We start from the raw sequence: 26,385 nt of genomic DNA, 5'->3' as shown, positions 1-26,385 counted from the left end.
ACAGAGTTATGTGTTTCTTATAACACGTTCTGAAGACAGAGTTATGTGTTTCTTATAACACGTTCTGAAGACAGAGTTATGTGTTTCTTATAACACGTTCTGAAGACAGAGTTATGTGTTTCTTATAACACGTTCTGAAGACAGAGTTATGTGTTTCTTATAACACGTTCTGAAGACAGAGTTATCTGTTTCTTATAACACGTTCTGAAGACAGAGTTATCTGTTTCTTATAACACGTTCTGAAGACAAAGTTATCTGTTTCTTACCCCCATCCCCCATGCTGCTATGATGCCTGAATTTCCCCAAGGGGATCAATAAAGGAATATCTTATCTTATCTTATCTTATATACATATACATTACATACACATCGCCAGCTTTTTTGTTCAAATGTATCTGAAGCAAAGCTTCATGTTCTGCATGCCTTTTTTCACTCATACTGTATGGAGAAAAATGTATTAGCCCATCATCATTTTTGTCCAGTGGCCCCAAACTAATGGTCTAAGTCTATTGGTAGTCAGTATTTTCCAAAACATAAACCTTAGATGGTCCCAGGATCGGTACTGGCAGTAAAACATGGTATGGGTGTGTTCCTAATTGTTACTCATAATTACCTTCCCATCACAGTGATGTATTTTGTGCCACGTTCAAAACACTAGCAAACTATTATTCTCGACATTCAATTAAATATCTACGTTACTTCTGGCTCCCTTTTAAACTTTTATCCTAAGTACTAAGTTTGTCCACCTCATTGCTTTGCTCCTTTCTTAACAACTCTCTCTCTCTCTCTCTCTCTCTCTCTCTCTGACACACGCGCGCGCGCGCGCACACGCACACACATGCACACAAACACACGGACGCAAAAAATGAAGCCCATTGACACGTTGTCTCTATGGAGTAGCCGCCGTTTGGTCTCCTCTCCGCTGTCATTATAAAAAACTACAACTCCCAGCAGCTGCTTAATTTCCTGACATTCCAGCCAATTAGGTGCATTCTGGACTAATGGTAGCTGTGGTAGCACGGGGCCAGCACGTCTAGCCAGCAGCTCAAAGTGCCACGACTTCACAGGCTGCAGGACACTCAACTGGACTGAGAGAGAGGGCTCGGTAAAAAAAACAGCTAGATAAACAGGTAGGAAGTTAAATAGAGTTTAACTTCAAAGCGAAGCTTTCTGGTCCCCCATCATCCTCCTCTCTAGGCATCACTAAGGAGGTAAGTGTGGGGATCTTTCTTGGCATTTTTATTCAGTCAACCAGCTAGCTCGGCAAGCTATCTCCTGCTAGCTCTAAGAGCTAACTAAGTTAGTACTAAGAGCCAGCAGTTGCTGAAATTCTTTGTACAATCTCACTGTTAAGTAACAATCTTTTGTATCTGTGTTGCTAAAGCCCGTTATCATGGCTTTGGAAGCTCTAGCCTGTGATATCCAGGACTCTACTCATGTCCATTGAAAGTGTGTTGGCTACCAAGCTAGCCTGTTGTAAAGTCAGCATCTCGCATCACATGAAACACTTGCATGATGATTATATTATTGCTATCATAAAAGTATATTTATATAACCTAAGTAGTGGAGGCCACTTGGGGTAAGAAATGCCACCACATTTGGAAATGAATGATTCCCTCTATGGCCTCGGACAGTCCAATGCCATGGGTATTTGTGAAGATGAACAACTCAACTAAAACTAGAAACTGAACTAAAATGTGATTTATGTCATCACAATGTAAACTCTGGCTGCTCCTTAGAGAATGTTGAGCGTTTGGAAAGGTTGGTAAAGATGACTGCGAGAACATCCAGGGGAACTTGAGGATGGTCCATAAAATCAACCTCCCATTGATTATCTATATGGAGCAGCACCAGGTGTTACTGTCTGATGACGTCACTGGTTTGAAATTGAAGTTGTTCCATTGATTGATTGATTGAAAACTTTATTAACGGATTGCAGAATTGGGTACAATACAGTACGGCTCAATACACATTCACATCATGTTTATGTACCGTTATAGAAAATAAAAAATATATATATAATATACTGTATGAAGTCTTAAAGTGAGCGAATTATGATTAATTGAAAATGGGGGACCCTGATGTAAACGAGACGGAAGTCTTTCTCTGGTCTGCATCCCCTTAACAATTGTGTATTGAGCTGTACTGTATTGTACCCATTCTGCAATCTGTTAATAAAATGTTCAATCAATCAAGCGATATGGTATCCCACATTGACTGCCATTATGCATTTGAAGAGATGTTTGTTTGTTTGTGTTAGCTATGAGACATAGGCTACAAATTGGGGTCATGAGATTGGAGATTGTGAATGATTGTAATTTATATCCCTGTTTGAACACTAACTGAAGTGGAATATTTGACGGCACTGAATTAATGTAATAAGAGTTTAAGCCACTTTAAAGTTAAGGGATACTGTTAATTTTTTTTACTTTTGCCACTTGTGTTTCTTCGTAAGATACTTGCCATATTATGAAGAAATGTAAAATGTTTGGCTACCTTTCCCCAAAATGACTCGTTAGCAATGTTAGCATTGCTCATTGAAATCAAGGGGTACTGCTAGCAGAAAGCTATCTCATTAGCTGCAGCAACAGCATTGCCACTTACACTGTACGCTACTGTAAACCGCTTGTAGGCATTCTTCGTTCAAACTAGTGTTGTCACGATACTGGAATTTCTAACATCGATACGATACCTTGAAAAGTATCGATATTCGATACCATTTTCGATACCACAGGCCAGGGAAACATTTTAATTCTCCTCAGCTACTCTCTGGTACTATAAGATAAGAAAAATATAACACTTTTGAAACCCTTTGTTTATCTTTAGATCAGACATTTAAAAATAACAATGATCTAATCTTAGAAATTAAGTAAAGTTAATAGTACTGGCACTGCATGTTAAGCATAACAGCATCTAAGTTAATTTACTCACCATTATAGTCAAAGTATTTTCCTATGAACTGTCTGAAACTCATAAGACCACATAAGGCTAGCATCATTGGTGTTCAGTTACAGCTATATTGGCCAACGTTAGCCAGCCATCTAGCCAGCCACTGCACTACGAACTGCTAGCCAGCCGGCTACCTTTTTTTATTCACAATACAAAGGGCTCCAGAGTGCGACTGTTTTGGTCGCACTGTGCACCCAAAAATCAGTGCAGTGCGACTGAATATTTCCCCTTGTCGCACTGGTGCACCTCACATTCCAGCAGGTCTGTGTGTATGTGCATTCTGCAAAGACCAGCCCCGCTCTGCCTCTGATTGGCTCTGATCATCACCCTGACATTCTTATTCGCTGAATGACGGGGTGAACAAAACCATGTGCACTGCGTTTGCTATCGGAGCATCAACTTTGTGAATTGAAACTTAAAAAAGCACAGCATCTAACAGCTACATGGCCTTCATGATTGACGGAGATACAGATGTCTCTGCAAAGGAGTGAGCTTGTGTACAGCCGCATATTGCGCAAACTTCGGGAGACCGATCAACATAGTAGCGATCAGTCATACCGTAACGTCAGGAAGAATGAGGCAAGTTTGTATTCCTTTATGGTGGTTTTATTCCAGCTCAAACGGTTACATACAGGTTAAAACTGGGCAGATAGACCAAGGCTATGATAATGATTTAAATTAATTTACTTACCGTCTGTCTAGATGTGCAGCTTTTGGTGTCATCTTTTTATATTCAAATAGTTGTTAGATTATAATTCTATTTGTTTATGTGAATATCATTTTGTCTAAAAAATATATTTTCCCTTGTTTTTACCAGCACCTACACTGTGTAGTGTATTGAGAGGGGATTCTATTAACTGTTAGACCGCTGAACGGCATGCTGGGTACAGCTCGCTAGCTAGCCAGGTAGCATAACAGTCTAACAGCTGGGAGAACAGAAAAGAAAGATAAAGAAAGAGAGACCAGAGATGTTACTGGGTAACAATGTTGGCATTAGCTGTTAACACATTGGTCGCCAAAATCGCTTTACAGCGTTATTGCCAGCCATGCGTTGAACGCCAACAACGCTGTACAGCGTTTTTTAGTTCAATATTTCATTTTTTCGCCATGGCATTCATAATTCATCCACCCAACTTCGGTGCCCTAGCGGGACCCTGAATGAGACTGCAACGCCTCAATACCGCCGCCTGGTGGATGGTCGGGCGAGTTACACTCTCAAAAACCGGATGTTGTCATCGGTGCATCGAGGAAATTCCTCCGGCAGTCACATCTCGTTACGTGACTACAGACAAACACTGGCGTGCATATGGATCGCTGCCATAACGCAATAATCTATATGATTTTGGCGTTTACTGCGCCATACAAACCGGAAATGGATGTAGGAGATCGGCGTCGAATAATTGGGATCTTTCTCTTCCAGTCTCATCGGCGCACGGTAAGAGAACAGTAACGTTATTTACAGCCCGATCAGGGGAGGAAATTAGGCCACTTTACTGGCCAAATGCTAGTATTTTTTACGTTTGGCTGGTAAAAAAAATCAGATACCCGCCAGTTGGCTGGTAAGCCAAAAAGTTAGTTTCCTCCCCTGCTGGCGAGTATACAAAAAAATAAAACATTCTGCAATAACTGCACTGGCAAACGGTGCGTGTCTTCTGAGTGTTCGCTTTAGTTGACAGTGCCACGAGAGCACTGCACAAGACCACCCGCGGACATATAATGTTTAATAAACGTTTGCGCAGTACTGGCCAACCCGCGGACATATAATAATAAAAGTCCTGCGGTACTAGGCTAGCCATCAGGAGCACTCGCAAACAGATAACGTTAAACACAGCAGAAGATGGAAAACAGACAGACTGACCAACGGGGAACTGCATCCAACCCTAGTACAACCCTCGAGTATAAGTTACTAAGGACACATTTAAATCACAGAGGTGTAATGTTAGTCTACTGGAACTGTATACAGTGGTTAGCTTCTAGTTAGCGTTTTAACTATAGCTGCTTGCTAGCTAACGTTAGCCCTGTGTGCTCAAAGCAGCCAGCTAGGTGTATCTGTTATGACTATAATGTTTCCAAAAAAGCACCGGACTACGACGTAAGGTTAGACATTTTATTTCATGCTCAAAAGCCCCTGGCTTGCACATCGCAGTCACGAAAGGGGCTAGCTCAACCAGTGCACTGTGCACAACAGCACACCAACCCAACTGACGTTACCACAACACTTGATGGTACTTCACAGCACTGTCGTAAGACCACCGTGCTGTCTTAAAGGCACAGTGTGCCTACCCAGATGCATACACAACATTGACACGGCTTGACATACAAAGAAGTAATTATCACAATTAGCGATTTTTTTGGCTGGTAAAAAAAATCAGATACTCGCCAGTTGGCTGGTAAGACAAAAAGTTAGTTTCCTCCCCTGAGCCCGATTGTTTATTCATTTCACTGCAAACCATCTGATCAATATATCAACCCATACTACATAAAGCCGCTACTGACGATCAAGGAATTATAAACGACCCCCCCCCCCCCCTTTCCATCACGCATGATGAAGCATAATGTATACCGATCATATACATTTGAATTTTTAATATAGCGTGTATAGGAGAGAAACGCCAATCGATAATCTATATATGCTTCAGGGCCTATAACTACTGTTTTTGGAATTACAGCAGAAAAGATTAAAAACATACTTATATTCTCGACGGTATTAAGACAACAATGTATGAATGAAAAAATATAACGTTCCCACATCCTGAACGATAGATAATCGATGTTGAATGGGCCATAGTAATGTCAATATAGCAATACAATTTAAAAAGTTATAGCCCTGCAAAGAAGGTAAACATCTCCATAGGCTTTTAACGGTGGCAGAGAGTGGTATAAGATGGGCACAATGCCTGGCGCCCAATGTGTTAACAATAACAAGTTTGTTATTGAGTAAAAACAACAACAACAACAACAACAACAACATGGAAGCTCAGACATTTCAAGCATCGACGATGTAACTTTCGGAATGAATGCTTTTGTTCCTGGAAATAAGTTTAGCCTGCTGCGACTCACACATATCTAATGTTAACTGCAATGACAGCAGCCAGCTAGCTCGCATGTTTGATTATGTCACGTTCGCTATTAAGTAAAAACAAAAACAGGAACACAAACCTATGGGTTCTCGACAGAGTTTGGTGTGTTATTAATAATTATTACGGCAAAAGACCTTACCCTATCAAGCATTCAACAATGCAAACATAGACCTCAGAATTGATGTTATTAATCAGCATTAGAAAACCTAATATAAGCCATAGCCCTACCAGAATATAATACAAGCCTGAATTATAATAGAGGATTTCATTTCTGATAACATAAAAATTTTTTTTACTTTGAATTCGTTTAACATGTTTTTTCTTAAATTTATTTAAGTGGCCTATATATGGGCCTTTTAACTTGTCTTGTGATCCACTCCAGGTTAGGAGTGGATCACAACATGGCAATCGGTCGAAGATTTGGTGCCTCTTTTCTTTCCCGTAGGGCTGGGCGATATGGCCTAAATATGATATCACGATATTTTCTGACCTTTTCGGCGATAAACGATACACATCACAATGTTTTTCCTTTTTCCCCCAAACAATTCATTATAAGGCTTACCAAGACAGTATTTGAGTTTGCAAGCTAACATTAAAGACAAAAGACTCATGCATTTAGCATTTTTATATTAGATTTAGATTATTGGATTATTAGATTATATATTGCATATATTTAGCATTTTAGCATTTCGTTTTTTTTTTATTATTATTATATATTGGATTATATTTATATTATTAGATTATATATTGTAACTATTTATTGTAGGGCAAATATAACAGAGGGCATACATTATAGTACTTATCTTATTAAAAAAACGTTTGACTGTTTAAAAATGAACGACCACACTCACACATGATGACTAATTTCTTTAATTGTTACATTAGATATAAATACTGATATTTTTTATGTAAATCTACAAACTAGTAGCTTATAACTGGTAATCGGATGCTTTTGCATACATTTATATGAACTATTCCACTTACCAATGGCCAGGTGAAGCCTGTGCCCAAAACACTGGAGTCGAGTCCACTTGTTCAAAGCCAAGGCTTTGACAACGTTGGCTCCGCTGTCTTTTCCACGGTTGTCAATGGAACCATGTCCTTTCCTATGTGGAACGTTACCGAATCTGTGATCTCCCTCCATCGCTTGCTCTTGTCATAAGGGATGCTGCTGCTGGCAAATGATGTAGTTAGCGTCGTCTGTTTTGGCTGTGGTTTTAAAACACTCGAGGTAGTAGGGCTACCGCGCAACTTAATGCTTTCGGCATATTGGTAGTGTTTCCTCCCGTTGGCCCGACTTTAGCTTTACAAAGTTTGCACAGAATGGTGCTTTGACTCACGTCTGTTCGCGTGTAGCCGAACCAGGTCCATATCACTGATGTAGAACCCTTTTTTGGAATTAATTCTACGGTAGAATCCTCGCTTTCGCCTTGGTCACTCATCTTGTGGCACAGAGCCACCGCCTCTCTGTCTCTGCCTAGGTGTGTGCACTTGCGTGCGTGTATGTGCGTGTATGTGCGTGTAGATGACGTAATTTGTGTGTGACTGACTTTTTTTCTGCGAGAGGGAGAGGGAGAGGAAAGCATTTAGCACTGCGCTTGTAAGTCATCTCAGCCGCGGTGGCCTCTAAGCAAAACATCACGATATCCACGATACGTTTAAAAAGTCGTTAACACATCCTGCGCCAAAAACGTCGTACAACGTGTTTCAAGGTCATGCTAATTCTGCCATTCCACGGCGTACAACGTTATTGAGATCATATTTAATTTTTTCGCCATGGTATTCAGAATGCCCTCACCCAGCCTCGGCTGATACAGTGGGAGCCTGCACAACTCTGCAACGCTTCAATACTGCTGCCTGGTGGTGATCGGGCGAGTTACAACCGGAAATGGATCTCTGGTGATCTCCGTGTACCGGGGAAATGCGTCCGGCACTCTCATATTGTTGCGGGACTCTAGACACGCATCGTACATATGGATCGCTGCCATAACTCAATAAGCGATATGATTTGGGCGTTTATTATTATTATACAAACCGGAAATGGAGATAGTCGATCCACGTCAAATAAGTGGGATCTTTTTCCTCCAGTCTCATCGGCGAACGGTAAGAGGACGCTGACGTAATTTTCATTTTCGTGATTGTTTATTATTATTAATGCAAACTGCTCTGATCAATATATCACCCATACTACATAAAGCATTTACTGACGATCACGGAATTATAAACGACCCCCCCCCCCCCCCCCCCCCGTTCATCCGTGCATGATCAGCCATAACGTTTAGGATCATGTACAGTTGAAATTTTTAATATAGCGTGTATTGGCAACAAACGGCAGTTGATAATCTATATATGCGTTTATGCCTATAACTCATGTTCTAGGAATGACTGCAGAAAACGATAACATATTTATATTCTAGACGGTATTTTCGTATGAATCTATGAATGAAAAAGTATAACGTTCCTACTTCCTGAACGATAGATAATCGATGTTGAATGGGCCATAGTAATGTCAATTTAGCAATACAATTTAAAAAGTTATAGCCCTGCAAAGAAGGTAAACATCTCCATAGGCTTAGAGTGGTGGCAGAGAGTGGTATGAGACGGGCAAACTTGATTGAAAACTTTATTAAGATTGCAGAATGGGTACAGTACAGCTCAATACATACAATTGTTAAGGGGATGCAGACCAGAGAAAGACTTTTGTCTTGTTTACATCGGGGTCCCCCATTTTCAATTCATCATAACATATATGACATACATGACACACAGACAGTACTGCTACATCTCTATACATTTATGACATACCAGATTTGCAAATACAGTACTGTTTGTGATACGAAAAGAGTCCAGAAAAGAGAGTATACATTTGACGTAGAAACTGTACATTGGAGGAGGTTGGGTAGGTGGGTTGGGGGGTGGGGGGACTGTACATTGGAGGGGGTTGTGTTAGGACATTTACAGGGGCCCATTTCGAATTGCAGTCTCCCGTAGGTGTTTTTTTAGTGTTTTTGAAAGTGGGTAGTGATTCACATTCCTTTACAGCTTTGGGTAGGGCGTTCCACATTGATGTGGCATAATTGCGAAACGTGTTTAGTCCCTTGTTTGAGCCGAATCTGGGTTTAACATGATTTGTGGAGCTCCCTCTGGTGTTGTGATCGTATTATTATCGTAGTAAGTATTTTTACATGTACATGGGTACCTTGGTCGTGTAGTGTATCTTGTAGACCAGGCCCATTGCAAGTTGCTGTACTCTGTCGTCTACTCTAAGCCATCCTAGGTTGTCAAAGTGGGCAGGGGTGAGGTGGTTTCTAGGAGTAAGGTCAAGCAGTAGTCTGACCAGTTTGTTTTGAGATGTTTGTAATTTTGTTTTTAGCGCCTTTGAGGTGCTTTGGTACCATGAGGTGCAAGCATAGTCGTAGTACCCTTGAATGAGTGCTCCTGCCAGAGTCTTCAGGGTATTCTTGTTTACCAGTGAAGAGATCCGGTACAAGAATCGAGTTGGTTGACTTTTTTTATTACATTGGATGCCATTTTGTCACAGGAAAGATTTGCCTCTAGGATGGAACCCAGGTAGGTAATATCTTCTTTCCTTGTGACAATAATGACTCATTGAATTGTGTTTTTTGCCAAGCAATGAGGATGGATGCAGCTAGTGTCTGGTGAAGGACCGCCAGCTGGCAGAGATTTGTGCTCTACTGAGCACAGCTTTCTAGTTTCCTTTTGTTATGCCGCACAGGTTGTTTTGAGTACTTGTACACGCAACTGTTTTCCATTTAATTATTTTCCAATTTATTTTTACAATGTCGTATGTACAGATTAGATTACCATAGGAACTGTTGTTCATACAGACCACATCATATCGATATAAGTAAACATTTGATTAATGGCCATAACAGGAAATGTATTATTCACATATATAAACATTGACGCTCCCATCCTGTCTTGAATGAAGTGTCTGAACTTCTGATGCTATTTCTCTGTTGACAGGACAACCAAGACTGAAACATGGATATCTACGACCCCCAGACCCTAGGGATTATGGTGTTTGGCGGATTCATGGTGATCTCCGCCATCGGCATCGTTCTGGTCTCCAGCTTTTCCATGAAGGAGACTTCCTACGAGGAGGCCCTGGCCAAGCAGCGTCGGGGGCAGGGCGCGCAGCCTCCTCGCCTGGAGAAGAAGAAGAAGGACAAGGCGTCCGAGAAGAAGAACCGTGGGAAAAAGGAGGATAAGCCCAATGGGAAGATCCCAGAGGCAGAGGAGAGCGTCCCGGAGGTGCCTGTGGCTGAACCGGTCCCCGAGCCTGCTGCTGCCGCGCCCGTGGTAGCTGCTGCCGTGCCCGAACCCCCCGCTGTCCCCGAGCCGGCCCCGGCACCCGAGCCCAAGGTCGCTGCTGCCCCGAGCCCGTGTGTCGTTGATGCCCCGCCCGCCCCCTCGCCCAAAGGGAAGAGGAAGAAGAAGGCGGCTAAGGTGGAGCCGCCCGCCCCCCAAGCCGCAGCCCCGGCTAAAGCTGTCCCCGAGCCGGCCCCGGCACCCGAGCCCAAGGTCGCTGCTGCCCCGAGCCAGAGTGTCGTTGATGCCCCGCCCGCCCCCTCGCCCAAAGAGAAGAGGAAGAAGAAGGCGGCTAAGGTGGAGCCCGCCCCCCAAGCCGCAGCCCCGGCTAAAGCTAAACCCGAACCGGCCCCCGTCATGTCCGCTCCGGCTAAAGCCAAACCCGAACCGGCACCCGTCATGTCCGCTCCGGCTAAAGCCAAACCCGAACCGGCACCCGTCAAGTCCGCCCCGGCGCCCACACCGGCTAAAGCCACTGCGGCCAAATCCAAGACCGCCCCCGCCCAGACCAAAGCTGCTCTGCCGCCGGCCAAGTCTTCAGCGGCGCCCTCCAAATCTGCTCCGCCCTCTAAGACCGAGGCCGTCACCAAGGAGGTCCCAGTGATGGTGACTGCTCTCGCTGCAGCCCCAGCTAAAGCACAGGAGCAAAGGAAGAAGGCCTCTAAGAAGAAGGCTGAGCCTGGTAAGCAGCACGTACTGTTTGAGAGAGGGTTGGGGTGAGATACACCAGCCTGTTTGAGAGAGGGTTAGGATGAGAGATACACCAGCCTGTTTGAGAGAGGGTTAGGATGAGAGATACACCAGCCTGTTTGAGAGAGGGTTAGGATGAGATGCACCAGCCTGTTAGGATGAGAGATACACCAGCCTGTTTGAGAGAGGGTTAGGATGAGATGCACCAGCCTGTTAGGATGAGAGATACACCAGCCTGTTTGAGAGAGGGTTAGGATGAGATGCACCAGCCTGTTAGGATGAGAGATACACCAGCCTGTTTGAGAGAGGGTTAGGATGAGAGATACACCAGCCTGTTAGGGTGAGAGATACACCAGCCTGTTGGATATTATTTACACATTGGCTTTGCTGTTAAAGCCCTCATTGAAGCCAAGGCGCACTACTAGTGGCTAGTTTACAGCTAGCGGAGCATCTTGGTTTCAATGATGAATGCTAACAATTCTAACGTGCCAGAAGCAAATGGAACAAATGTAAACAAAAATTAAATGAAAGAAGAAGAAAAATATGTTAAGTCTCTGGTGAAATATCAAATAATTAATATTGTATCGGCCTGTATGTCTTCAGGGAATTAGAGTTGTCTCTTTTTTTCTTCTGCATGTGATGTAGGTCAGCGGTAGGGGTGGGGGAAAATATCAATACGTAGTAGTAGGGCTGCACGATTAATCGATTTTAAATCGAAATCGCGATTTGGAATGATGCAATTAGCACAAAAAAAAATAAAAATAAAAATAAATATATATATATATTTTTTATTTAATTTATTTTTTTAACCAGGAAGTTTGGTAGAGGGAGGTAAGGGGTTTTAGATTGTGTGTTGTGAAGTTTAGACTTCAGAGATGGAGAGTAAAGTACAGAAGAAAAGGTACCGTTGGGTACCGGTATCGATTCCCAGGTAAAAAGAAACATTTTCAGGCTCGGTGTCCCGAAAAGACCCACCGCGTAGGCCAGATGCAAGCCGCATTTTACAATAAACCTCTGTCGGGCTGCTTATTTTTATTTTTTTATTATAATTGCAAATTTAATCGCAATATCTGTCAGAAAAATCGCAATTAGATTATTTTCCAAAATCGTGCAGCCCTACGTAGTAGTATCGCGATACTTTGCGTGGCGATACTGTATCGAATCGATACAGGGACGCCAAGTATCGATATTTAATAATTTATTTTATTATTATTTCTTTTGGTCAATACTCGGCACATCGCAATATATTTAGTATCGCAATACTATCGTATCGTGAGGCCTCTGGTGATTCCCACCCCTAGTCAGCGGTGATAGACATAAGTAGGGCTGTACCGAATGTCATTTTTTAACATTCGAAGCTTCTATTGAAGTATTCGAACGAAGCTTCGAATGTCAAAAAATAAAATAAAAGATATTCATACAAAAATAATATTTTAAATTTCTTTTAAACTAAATCTGATTAAATGAGTCTTTTTCTTTTATTAAATCAACTTTCTTTATCAGTTTCGTCAACATAAATAATCCAATAAGGGCATGGTTGGTATGAAAGTGATGGTGACGTCTTATACTATAATATTAGTGTAGCCTAATCTTTAACTGCAACTGTGAAGAAAACCCCCATTGGTTTAAACGAAAAATAATAATTCTTTAATTAAAAATTCGAATGTTGATTTAGAATTCGAATGTCAACATTATGATCGAAGCTTCGAAGCATTCGGTACAGCCCTAGACATAAGATAACTGTTATAAATAGCCCTTTCAGTTGAATTGATGGAAGTGGTCGTCCTGACAGGAACTACGTCAGCCACAATAACACTGGTGTTCAGTCCTCCGATTAGGAGGTGGAGACACGTCTATAGAATGTCACTAGAGAAAACACACACACACACACACACACACACAGGTTTTTCCCCAGACATAGACTTATTTATGGCATCCAACACAATATCAGATAGGCCCACCACAAGTAGATTCCCCACACTGATAACATAACATGTTGGAGGTGTCTATTGTATTGCATGTGAGCACCTCTTTTCACTACCCCCCCCCCTCTCACCCACCAGTCTCCATCACAAATAACTTATGAACCTGTGGGAAACTTAATACCACACACACACACACACACACACACACACACACTCACACTCACACTCACACTCACACACACTCACACTCACACTCACACTCAGACACACTCACACTCAGACACACTCTGACTCAGACTCACACATACACACACACTCACTCACACATGCACAGACAGCAATTTCGGAAACCCATCGTCTTTTTAATACCCTATTCCATATATTCAAATACACACACACACACCAATACATAAACAAAATAATAATAATCAATTAAAACGTTTTACTATTATGTACCTTACTTCTATGCCACTATACTACTACCTATCATGCTAGTATGTCTATGTCTACACTACTATGCACTCAGGAGTGTAACACTCAAACACCGATCTTTGAATACCCTATATTCCATTATGCTAAAATACACAGACAACCACACGCACACATCTGAGAAGCAGCAACGCTGACGAGCCTCTCGTTTCACGGGAAGCCCTGCTAGTGGGCAGAGGTGGGCAACGTCTGGCGCTCCACTCTGGAGGGCATGGCTTGTCCAAACACCGCTGCCCTGTTTTGTTAGCTGACAAAGGCTCTCAGTGCCCCGACAATGGGGGGGGGGGGGGGGGTCTCCTGCTCGAGGGCCGTCTCCAACTGGTGCCACTGTGCCGCAGCGCTCTGCCAGCCCGAGCCGCCTAAGCCCACCCCCCCCCCCCCCCCCCCCCCCCTCCGGTCCCAGAGGCAGCGCTCGCAGCCCGCCCACACAGCCAGGAGGCGACCGGGGGAAAACGCGGTCTGTCTCGTGGTGGGAAATTACCCGGGGCCTGGGTGGGGAGGGAAGAAAATGCTCCTAAAAATTCTTGATGCTCTCGAAAGTAGGATTATGATGGAACAATGAAAAGAGGGAGAGCTTATTGTATCCTACCATAATCCTCACTTTATTGTTAGTGTTTTCCTTTTTGTTATACAAGGATTTAGATGAAATTGTTATATGAATGCTGAAAAAAGCCCCCCTCCCTAAAGTCAGTTTGTGTGTAAAAGTGTTTTTTATAAAGTTAATTTCCTGTCCTGGGTGGCATTGTGAAGAGGTGTAAACTTTACATAAAAAGAATTGGCTTTTAAAAAAACATTCACCGCTAATGCCACCCAAGGACCCAGGCTTTTCTTTTGTTGCGGGTGTTTTTTGGTCTGATTGAGTGTTTTTATTCTATGACGTGTGTGTGTGTGTCCCTCCAGTCGCAGCGGTGGACTCTGCGGACGCTCCTCTGTACCTGCCCTACAAGGCCCTGGGCTCCACCATCAGCAGCATGGTGTTCAGCGAGGGAGAGGCCCAGCGGCTCATTGAGATCCTTTCTGAGAAAGTGGGCATCATTCAGGACGCCTGGCACACGGTAAGAACCCCACTGCGCGGCGTTGTTTGTTTTTGATGTAGTCCCTTCCTCTCGACGTCTTAATTATATATTTTTATTTAACCAGGCAGGTCAATGAAGAATACATTCTTAATTCTTATTATTTACAATGACGGCGAGAGGACAAAAGGTCCTCTCGAAGGGTAACTGGGGAAAGGGAACAAAAAAAAATGAAATGGAAAAGAGACAGACGATGCATGCATCACAGAGGTAAGGGAAATAATTAAAACATTCATCAAACAAACAACCAAATTACAATTACAAGGTATTTAATACATGACGTAGAACAGGCCGATTCCAGTTGAAAGGCTGGTTGACTGTTGCAGGTGTCTGTAAACAACTCTGCGATAGAGTCCTTAAAAGTAGTGAGGAGGATCAATGTGTCCATTTTCAAAGACTTTTGCATCTTGTTCCAACAGCTGGGAGCAGCAAATTGGAAGGAGGATTGACCGAAGGAAGTGTTAACACAGGGGCGGCTGGGTGGCGCAGTGGACTAAGCGCTCGTCACCAACACGTGGGACACTGGTATCGAATCCGGCTGTCAGCGTTGCCTCCGGCTTGGGCCGGCCGTCATACTGGCTCAATTGGCAGTCAGCGGGAGGGAAGCCGGTGGGGTGGTATTCTGGTTGTTGTAAACAGCGACTCCTACAGGTCGGTCAGGGCGCCTGCACAGCGAGGGAGGGAGATGGTGAGGGTAGTGTGACCTCCCACACGTTACACCTCACCAATGAGAGTCCGCGCTGGCACATGCAAGCAACGACCAGGAAGGGGAGGGGGGAATTGGCATAACGACAAAAATTGGTATCGGAGGAAAAAACACAGAAAAACAGGAGGAGAAAAAGTAAAAAGTCCTTTGCGTGCATTGTGTGCAGTGGTAGAGGCCAAACATTGGAGGTATAATATTACTGTTCTGCTGTGACTAGTTTACATGATCCAGGAATAGAACGTCAATGTATTAAATTATTCTTTTGATATATTTCTCATGTGTCTTTGCAAACCCATAGCAACCGTTGTTTTGCACAGAGCAACTGTTCTTTCAGTGGGTAGTGGAATTGGAAATTGAAAACTTTAATCTGTTGACTTTACTGTCAATTCAAACAGGCTTTATTGGCATGGAAATACAAAGTATTAGCAAAGCAAGTTAAGCGTATACAAATAAAGTAAAATGGCTAAATGTGCTAATAAAATTGTTTTTATCGAATTGCACAAATAATCATTTGATAGAATCATCAAGATAACAATAATTCTTCAGACTAATTAATGTTAAGGAAATAATACATTGATTGAACACAGGGTGCCTACCTGTTTGCCCCATGTAGTAGAATTGATGGACTTACCAGCCACAGAAGAGCATTACTAGCAACAACGTCCCTCTGCCTCCTCTCTCCCCCCTCCCCCTCCCGCCCGCCCTGCCACCCTCCTCCCCCCCCAGGCTGCTCAGAAGGGAGATCCGGTGGCCATGATGAAGAAGCTGCTGGATGAGAAGGAGAGGCAGCTGGCTACCGAGCAGGAAGACTCTGCCGCTGCCAACGGCCGCCTCAGAGAACTGTCCAAGGTGAGACACGCACCACTGGCTCTGCTACTGGGAAACCACACGACCCCAACACTCCACTCTCCAGATGCTCTCAGGCAACACAAACCAAACGCAAGCATGCAACACATTTGGCTCGGAGCGCAAACTCCCCCTCGCCATGGGTACGGAGCCTAAGGTCGCTTTCACACAGGGGCTGTTTGGTCCCGACTTTCGGACCAGAATTCGATAGTCCGGTTTTTCGGGTCTGTGTGAATGCGCGTCGAACTCGGTCCGCGGACCAAGCAGGCGAACTCTAGTCCGCCTGAAAACGTAGGTCTCGGTTCGGCTTCAGCGGACCAAATATAGGAAGTGATTATTATTACCACTGCTTGCAGCACTCACTGCAAAACAAGCACACTGCAACTAATCTATCCTATCTATCTATCTATCTATCTATCTATCTATCTATCTATCTATCTATCTATCTATCTATCTATCTATCTATCTATCTATCTATCTATCTATCTATCTATCTATCTATATATCTAACTGCATCTTGGGAAGAAGGAAGAAAAACGCGGCTTATTATTATTACCGAGGCGCACGGCATTAATAATGGATCAATGCCACGTCAATACTATTATTATTATAATTATATTATTATTATTGGTCTACAAGTTGTTTAGCGAGAGGATGGTGGTAATGTGCTTCAATAGAACAATGGATCAATGCCATGTCAAAACTCGCTCCGCTGATCTGGAGGACTCGCAGACAGTCCACACACACGCGCGTGCACACACGGCTTGCAGCCACACACACATTTCCACTGTCCAATAGACAAGCGCCCTTTTCGACCGCGTGACATTGTTCAGAAGGTCTCGGTGCGCTGACAGATTTCTCTATGTGAACGCAGGCGAACCAAATGAAGAATGCAACAATGTTGCAACTTCACCCCCAGAACCGCACCGAGTCCACCAAAACTATATGTGAAAGAGACCTAAGAGAGACATGTCCTCTGATGTGATACTGAGAATATTGCAAGACATAATAAGCAAGCATTGCATATAGAGTAGGGGTGTAACGGTACACAAAAACCACGGTACGGTACGTACCTCTGTTTTGAAGTCACAGTTCGGTACGGGTTTTCGGTACAGTGGGGGAAAGTTTTGCTTTCCATGTTCCACTCAGGGGTGATGTAGTGTGCGGTAACTAATTGTACTTGTAACAGAAAAAAGCATTTCATATGAAAGTATTCTGTATTTTAGTGTGACAACTAATAAAGAAACTTGAAACTTGAACTTGTAGGGCTGTCAACGAATATTGTATATTGAAATTAATAATCGACTTATAATTATATATATTTTTTTATAATAATTCTATTCGATTGTGGAAAAAACAGCCCCCGGCGGGCGGTCGTTAGTGGTTAACATTAGGGATGCACCGAATGGGAAATTCTTGGCCGAAACCGATACCGAAAATAGAAAACAGTTGGCCGAAAACCAAAGGCCGAAAATGATTCATAGAATAGAATTAATTTTTACCAATGTTGTGGAACATTATGATTATGGAAAATATATGATTATGGCAAAACTTAACTTAAATAATAAAGAATCACTTATGGGTCCATAAAACATTTATTCAGCACTTCTGAATGCATACAGCATAGGGCTGGGCGATATGACGATATTATATAAATATCGGGTACAGTTCATTAACGATACACTTTTTTAACGTATCGTGGATATCGTGATGTTTTGCCCAAGAGGATTGTGTCGCGTCAATCTGGTCCACCCCGTTCAAACTTTTGAACAACGCCGCTCCCACACACACACTACTGCATCAAAGTTGGTTAGTACTTATGATTAACAAAGGCATTCGTTTTGTGGCATCAACATTATATAGTTACTAGTGCTGTCAGGCGATTAAAAAAATTTATATAATTAATTACAGGATTTGTAATTAATTAATCTAATTAATCGCATTTTAATCGCATTACCATTTTATGCCTCATATTCTATATTCTATAATCGTATTTCAAATTGCATGTGTCCGGATGGCAGAATTCAGTACTGTATCTACAAAACCTTCTATTTAATCATCTTCCATCTATTAATTTGCTTAGATTTTTCAGGTCTGGTCAATTTGAGCATGGTGTTATTCACAGTCAAAGATAAAAAAAAAATGTATTGATATTCTCATTTGGTTCATTACAATTTACTCAAAATAAAATGTTCATTCAATCAATCACAGCGCAGATTGATTGATTGAATGAAAATGTTATTAACAGATTGCAGAATGGGTACAATACAGTACGGCTCAATACACACAATTGTTAAGGGAATGCAGACCAGAGTAAGACTTTCGTCTTGTTTACATCAGGGTCCCCCATTTTCAATTCATAATGAATTGTAAGTAAGGGTGCAACTTGCACCGTGCAATCCATTCTTTGTGGATCTAGCCCACAGTATTTCTGACACTGGGAAATTGGGAATACATTCCCTGAGATTCATAGATGTCCCTAGAATCAGATACCAAGAACATGCAAATGGACCATATTAAAAAAAAATCTGTAAATGTGTATTCTACATGCTTATGGAATGAATGAGATACAAAAAAAATATTATTATTAAAAAAAAAAAAAAAAAAAAAATTGTAATTAATTTTGAGTTAATTTTCATAACGCGATTATTTGCTGTTTAATTAATTAATCTAATTAACGCGATAAACTGACAGCCCTAATAGTTACACGTTATATAGTTACACATCAGCGTATTTACCCAAACATAGCAACGTCCGATGACTACATAGATAGCAAGCGTTACTGTTCATATCTCAGTCCGTGCCGAGTTGTGCGTGCCCATTCTGCGGTCTGTTAATAAAGTTTTCAATCAGACAGATGTATGGAAAGGCTTTTATTATAACATTTGTTGCAGTAAAATCATTATGCCTCGTTGTCATGCTGCGGTGCGCTAGTAATCACTCGTCGGCTGCGGTGAGCAGCGAGCTGTTGTTGTTGTCGTTGAGCTGAGCTCTCGTTAAAATCAAGGAGGGCATTCAGGGAGTAAAAAAAGAATAGCGCTGCTTGCCGATTGGTGCTAAGAACAGCAGGGCGGGTACAAGCGGTGTGACGTAATTGGCAGACTCGACTGTCAATCAAAATTATTCGGCTGAATGAATGAACGTTATTAACGATTGCAGAATGGGTACAATACAGTACAGCTCAATACAACAACAGTGGACTGACTGGAGGATGAAGACCAGAAAAAGACTTTCGGCTTTTTTACATAAGGGTCCTCCATTTTCAATTCATCAAAACATTTAGAGACATACAAATATACAGTAGTTTCATAAAAATGCTAAAATCCTATTGATTGATTTAAAACGTTATTAACATATTGCAGAATGGGTACAGTACAGCTCAATACATACAATTGTTAAGGGGATGCAGACCAGCGAAAGACTTTCGTCTTGTTTACATCAGGGTCCCCCATTTTCAATTCATCATATTTCATATCTAAATCATATAATATCTCATTGCTAAATATATGCAATATATAATCTAATAATCCAATAATCTAAATCTAATATATAATATAAAAATGCTAAATGCATGGGTATTTTATTTTGTCTTTAATGTTAGCTTGCAAACTCAAATACTGTCTTGGTAAGCCTCATAATGAATTGTTTGGGGAAAAAAAGAAAAACATTGTGATGCGTATCGTGTATCGCCGAAAGGTCAGAAAATATCGTGATATCATATTTAGGCCATATCGCCCAGCCCTAATACAGCACATTAATTCCATCTTTTCTCTGGCTGCCGCGGCGGACATCTGTGCTCTACTGAGCGCACCTTTCTAGTCCTCAGTTGAATGTGCCCTCTTGACTCGGCACAGTAGACGCGCGACGTGTATGCTCGAGAGATTATATTATCAACGACAGACGGCGTCAATGTGAGAAACACTATCCCCCCCCCCCCCCCCCCCCTCTCGCTCTGAAGAATATGCATATTAGATCACTCAGTGATTAACCGCGACGGGCATATAGTAAATAAGGATGTTAAAGACTCATTTACATAGAAACAGCGCGACTCCCGACAGCGCGACATCATCACAACAACACGCGTTAGGTTACAAGTTGTTTCTGTTTCGGTATTATATTTTCGGTGAAAACTCTTTCGGCCGAAAGGCAATTTTTTGCCATTTTCGGCCGAAAACTTTCGGTAGCCGAAATTTCGGTGCATCCCTAGTTAACATACCCTTGTATTTGTTCGGTACACTACACAGCCGTTCGGTACGGTACACACTGAAACGGTAGAGATGCATGATTGAACAGATTGACGCAGGTGGAGAATGGGATGGTGGAGGCTGGCGTTATGGAAGCTTGGGTGGTGGAGGCTGAGATGGTGGAATCTGGGGTTATGGAAGCTTGGGTGGTGGAGGCTGAGATGGTGGAGGCTGAGATGGTGGAATCTGGGGTGTTGGACACTGGGGTGTTGGAGGCTGAGATGGTGGAATCTGGGGTGGTGGAGGCTGAGATGGTGGAATCTGGAGTGTTGGACACTGGGATGGTGGAGGGAGTTTTACCAACGCCATGCAGCACAATGCAGAGCGGCAGCATGAGGGGCAGAACGGCTTCAATGGACCGTCTTGTGAGTTTTTAGCCGTGTTTGATTATGATTTGTGTGCCTCTCTGATCAGCTGACAGCCACTTGACACGCATGACTTCCATGTCCTGCATTAACTAACACTGAAGCTTCATGAAGGCTATGAACCCTGACGAGCTGTTCTTAAGGGTTATCTGAAACTTTGTGAAGGCTATGAACCCTGACGAGCTGTTCTTAAGGGTTATCTGAAGCTTCATGAAGGATATGAACCCTGACGAGCTGTTCTTAAGGGTTATCTGAAGCTTTGTGAAGGCTATGAACCCTGACGAGCTGTTCTTAAGGGTTATCTGAAGCTTTGTGAAGGCTATGAAGAACCCTGACGAGCTGTTCTTAAGGGTTATCTGAAGCTTTGTGAAGGCTATGAACCCCGACGAGCTGTTCTTAAGGGTTATCTGAAGCTTCGTGAAGGCTATGAACCCTGACGAGCTGTTCTTAAGGGTTATCTGAAGCTTCGTGAAGCCTATGAACCCTGACGAGCTGTTCTTAAGGGTTAGCTCAAGTGCCAGTAAAGATGTTTCACAATTTGCGTCACAAGTGCCCGGTAGTGTTGCCACGGTGATGTGACATTTCCCATGACTAATAAACTCTGGTGATGCCAGACATTTTACAAAATGACACTCGATATCTACAGAACAATTACTGCGGCTGATTGATCCACTGTCTGTCAGTCAGTGATGTACCTGAACGCGTTCAATGAACGAAACTGATATAATCAGTGTAATGGAAATGCCAGTATTCTGATTGCTGTCTGTGGTTCTATATGGGTTGTTGTGGCAATAATTTTTACAAATGATGGCTCGCAGCAACGTATTGAAAAAATAACTATAAACTAGTTCATTTTTGAAACCATGCACTTTAGTTAAAAATATTGAATTATGAACTGAACTAGTTCATTTTAAAATCTGTGAACTGAACTAGTTTATGTAGAAAGTGAATTTTCCCAACACTGATGTCCGTCTTTAATTCATTTTCAATTACTAGTATCCATTTGTTGGACAGACAGACTTGACATTATGTTCTAATTTTAAAATAAACCAACTGACAGTAATAATAATTATAATAACACATTCGATTTATAGTGCACTCTATATTTGGAAACCAAATCTCAGAGTGCTACAGAGTAAAAACAGACTTTAAAAACATAGGCAATTAAAAAACAAGACATAAAAGCATAAAAAATGGATAAAACACACAAGGCATGTATAAAAAGGTTAAAACTAAGGGAAGGCTTTCGTGAAGAGGTATGTTTTAAGTCCTCTTTTAAAGGAAGCAGTGGTCTGAGGTAGTCGGGGAGGGCATTCCATAGGCGAGGAGCAGCCGAGCAGAAGGCCCGGTCGCCCATGAATCAGGAGCTTGGTCCTGGGGGGAAGGAGGCGTTGTTGGCGAAGCGAAGGTTAACTCCCTCTGGGTAATACCTTCCGTCAATTTTCTATCCGTTCAAAACATACTTTTGCTGTCTGGAGTGGACTGGTCTTCTGAGCTCCTCTCCAGTCCAGGGTTTAACGTGAAATATTTCCAAATCCTCTGCCACGTTGTGTAACCTGTCGTCTCTAGAGCCTCCTTTCTCTCCTTCCTCTCCTTCATGCAAAGTTAAATCTACTCTCAGTAAAAGTGGAATTTAAGCTACTCTATTGCACAGAGTCAGAGACTTATTAAATGGCTCTGCTGTCCACGCAGACACGTTCACTTTAAATGGACTGCATTTTATTATAAGAGTGGCTCAGGAGGGAGAGCAGTCGTCTGGCAATCGGAAGGTTCCCGGTTCGATTCTGGCTCCTCCCAGCAGCGTGTTGAAGTGTCCTTGAGCAAGAACCCTAACTGCGCTGTCCCTGCTTCATGACGAGGTAAATAGAATCCAGGCAGCTAATATCGACGCTGCTATTGTGGTTGTGGGCGATTTCAATAGCGCCAATCTGAGAAGTATTGCCAGACTTCTACCAGCATGTGACTTGTAACACCAGAGGCGGTAATATTCTAGACCATTGTTACTCACAATTCAAGTGTGGTTACAAGTTACAAGGCTCATTCTGCCAGTGGCTTCGGCAAGTCTGATCATGCCGCCATCTTCCTCACGCCGGAGTATAAACAAAGACTCAAATGCGCGCCGGTAGTCTCGCGAGAGGTGCAGAAATGGTCTGTCGAATCAGAGGGCACACTCCAAGCTGCACTTGAATGTACAGACTGGGGTGTGTTCCGCGATAACACAGATAACATCAATGACTACACAGAGACAGTGCTGGACTTTGTTCGTACTTTGGTGGAAGAAACAATCCCCACTACCACAATTAGAGTTTACCCAAACCAAAAACCCTGGGTAGACAAATCCGTCCGTGAAGCTCTGAAAGCGCGCACCTCAGCATACAACGCTGCGCTTTTGGCAGGCAACATGAATGACCACAAGGTGGCGAGATAGAACGTCAGGAGAGTAGTAATAGAAGCAAAGAGGCGCTACAGGAATACAATTTTACTTCAGTTTGAACAGGCTGACTCTAGAGCTATGTGGCAGGGCCTCAGAACGATGACAGATTACAAAGGCACCTCCCTCAAACTGAACAGCGACATCTCCTTAGCAAATGATCTCAATACCTTCTATGCGAGGTTTGAGGCTGGGAATAACACCAGCCTACAAGCCACTGCAATGGAGGGGGGGTGGTCTGCTGATGGAGACTCAGTGTTCAGGGTAACAGAACATGAGGTGAGGAGGACCTTTTAAGAAAGTGAATATCAGGAAGGCAGCAGGACCGGACGGCATCCCCGGCCGCGTCCTAAAAGTCTGTGCCGACCAACTGGCCCCGGTATTCACTGACATATTTAACCTGTCCTTGGAACAGGCTGTCATCCCCACCTGTCTGAAGAAGTCCACTATTATCCCTGTACCCAAAAAATCCAAGCCTGCTTGCCTCAACGACTACTGCCCTGTAGCTCTCACTTCCATAGCCATGAAGTGCTTTGAGAAGCTAGTAAAGGGCTACATCTGCTCCTCCCTCCCCAGTCCCCACCAACCTGGACCCCCTGCAATTTGCATACCGCCCCAACAGGTCCACGGAGGACGCCATAGCCCATGTGCTGCACACAGCAGCATCACACCTGGACAAGAGGCAGGGGAACTATGTGAGAATGCTGTTCATCGACTACAGCTCAGCATTCAATACCATAGTCCCCCCCAAACTCATAGCCAAGCTCAGGGACCTGGGCTTGAACTATGACCTCTGCCAGTGGGTCTTGGACTTCCTGACGGGCAGACCCCAGGTGGTGAGAGCAGGCAACTGCACCTCCTCATCCATCACTCTCAACATAACCTCGTTCCCAGCTTTATCTCGAGAGATAAAGCCTGGTAAAGCACTACGGCTGAAAGTGGGAATCGGGTAGGAAGTCCCGCCCCTGAAATCACGACAGGTGCTGGTGAAAATGCACTCCCCCCAGAAACAACCTCGTTATCGCCTCCCTCGAGATGTACGAGCGTCTGCTTGTTGTTTGTTTCCCTGGGGACTATAAACAGATCAGGGGGTGCCCGGAAACCGGAAAGCCTGTAGCCGGTATTTCTGTATTTCCGATTAACACTTTAGGAGGCATAGCTTTACCAGCCTACTCTCAACATAGGGGCCCCCCAGGGCTGTGTTCTGAGTCCCCTCCTCTACTCCCTGTACACACATGTGGCACAGCGGAACAACACAATCATCAAATTTGCTGACGACACAGTAGTGGTGGGCCTGATCTCTGCAAACGAAGAGAGGGCCTACCTGGAAGAGGTCAAGGTCCTAGCGGGATGGTGTCAAGAGAACAGCCTCTCCCTGAACGTCAGCAAAACAAAGGAGATGATTGTGGACTTTAGGAGGTCGGGGGTCAGGGACTACAGCCCCCTCAGCATCGACGGGGCACCGGTTGAGAGAGTGAACAGTTTTAAGTACCTCGGAGTCCACATATCCGAGGACTTTACATTGACCACACACATTGACAGTGTTGTGAAGAAGGCACGACAACGCCTCTACTTCCTCAGGCGCCTAAGGAAGTTCCAAGTCAGTCAGAAGATCCTTAAGAACTTCTACTCATGTACAATAGAGAGCATCCTGACTGGCAATATCACCTCCTGGTTTGGGAATAGCACCGGACAAGACCGTAGCAGACTACAGAGAGTGGCCCGTTCAGCCAAACGCACAATTGGAGGGGGGCTTCCCACTCTCCAGAACATTTACAACAAGCGGTGCATGGGTAAGGCTAAGAGAATTATCAAAGACTCCAGCCACCCAAACAACTGCCTCTTTGAACTGCTGCGGTCAGGCAAGCGATACCGGAGTCTCATAGCAAGCACAGAAAGACTCGGAAGAAGCTTCTAACTAACAATAACACTATGTAACAACCATCAAAAGCACTCACAGCACACACATCCACACGCACACACACTCACTTTAAACAAACAACTCACTGCAGCACCCACTTACACACTTTAGAACACCTAAACACACTTTATATTTATTGGTAAAGAATTTGCACTACAACCCATACCTCATTACACCTTACTGTAAATTGTACCTCATCCCGTTTCTGCTTTGCACTATATAGTATATTGTATATTAGTATATTGTATGGTAACTCGGTTACTTCTACTCTGCATTGAACATTGTACACACTGAACACTTGTGCCTACGTACGTGACTTCTAGGGATGGGTACCGAATTCGGTACTTTTGAGGTACCGAACCGAAACACGTCGGTACTACAGAGTATCGAATCAAGTGAGAAACCACATTTTTTTTTTAACTTTTTTTTTCTTCATGTCAACGTTCACACGCACAATATATGCTTACCTAGGATTTGACTTGATTCAACAACAAAGCAGTCGGAGCAATGACGAGCCGAAAACTGTCGAAATTGTAGTTATTTGAAGTTTGGATTTTTTTTTTTTACGACTGAGGTAGGTACATTAAATTTCTTGAGACTAAAGTACCGAAAAAAGGTACCGTTGGGTACCGGTATCGATTCACAGGTACCGGTATCGGTTCAAATGTGAAAGGTACCCATCCCTAGTGACTTCTAATTTATACTTGCTATACTTATTTTATTTTATTTTTATACTTATCTATTTTTGTCTAGCAGTCTGGAGCGTAACAGAAAGAAGCATTTTGTATAAAAGTATTCTGTACTTCTGTATGACAACTAATAAAGAAACTTGAAACTTGCTCCCGATGAGCAGGTTGGCACCTTGCGTGGTCGCCTCCGCCGTGCCGGTGTGTGAGTGAATGTTAGGCATAAGTTGTAAAGCTCTTTTTATAATGTTGTATGACTAAGTATTGATATCACGCTTAGTATTTGACCAAATCTTTAGATTATTTTTTAATGGCCGAATATGCGGAGAAACCCGACGTTAACGTAACTCACCGGTAAGCTAAATATATATATATATTTTTTAATTTGGCTGGCATGTCTGCTGAGCAGGCAGACATTTATGATGACTTGAAAATGGGGGACCCTGATGTAAACGAGACGAAAGTCTTTCTCTGGTCTGCATCCCCATAACAATTGTGTGTATTGAGCTGTACTGTATTGTACCCATTCTGCAATCTGTTAATAAAGTTTTCAATCATTCAGGACAGGAAGTAAGGCAACATCCTCTCTGCAACCGAAAGTGACTGCTTAACTCATTCAGCGCCAGCTATTATCCTCATCCCTGTAGTC

The 26,385-nt window shown here is 43.1% G+C and overlaps 1 protein-coding gene across 2 annotated transcripts in view; it reads left to right on the top strand.

Annotated features, from left to right (window-relative positions):
- Positions 1 to 1,048: 1,048 nt before the first annotated feature.
- Positions 1,049 to 26,385, top strand: part of rrbp1a (ribosome binding protein 1a) — an 83,536-nt gene continuing 58,199 nt past the window's right edge. For both annotated transcript variants that reach the window (XM_084321204.1, XM_084321203.1), the window contains exons 1-4: positions 1,049 to 1,210; positions 10,016 to 11,042; positions 14,365 to 14,519; positions 15,970 to 16,092. In XM_084321204.1, the coding sequence (XP_084177330.1) occupies positions 10,034 to 11,042; positions 14,365 to 14,519; positions 15,970 to 16,092 (1,287 nt within the window). In that variant the 5' untranslated portion in view covers positions 1,049 to 1,210; positions 10,016 to 10,033. The remainder of the gene's footprint in view (positions 1,211 to 10,015; positions 11,043 to 14,364; positions 14,520 to 15,969; positions 16,093 to 26,385) is intronic.

Source organism: Notolepis coatsorum (assembly GCF_963971535.1).
Source record: "Notolepis coatsorum genome assembly, chromosome: 9".
NCBI classification, from domain to species: domain Eukaryota; kingdom Metazoa; phylum Chordata; class Actinopteri; order Aulopiformes; family Paralepididae; genus Notolepis; species Notolepis coatsorum.
This window is presented reverse-complemented; position numbering and strand designations above follow the sequence as displayed.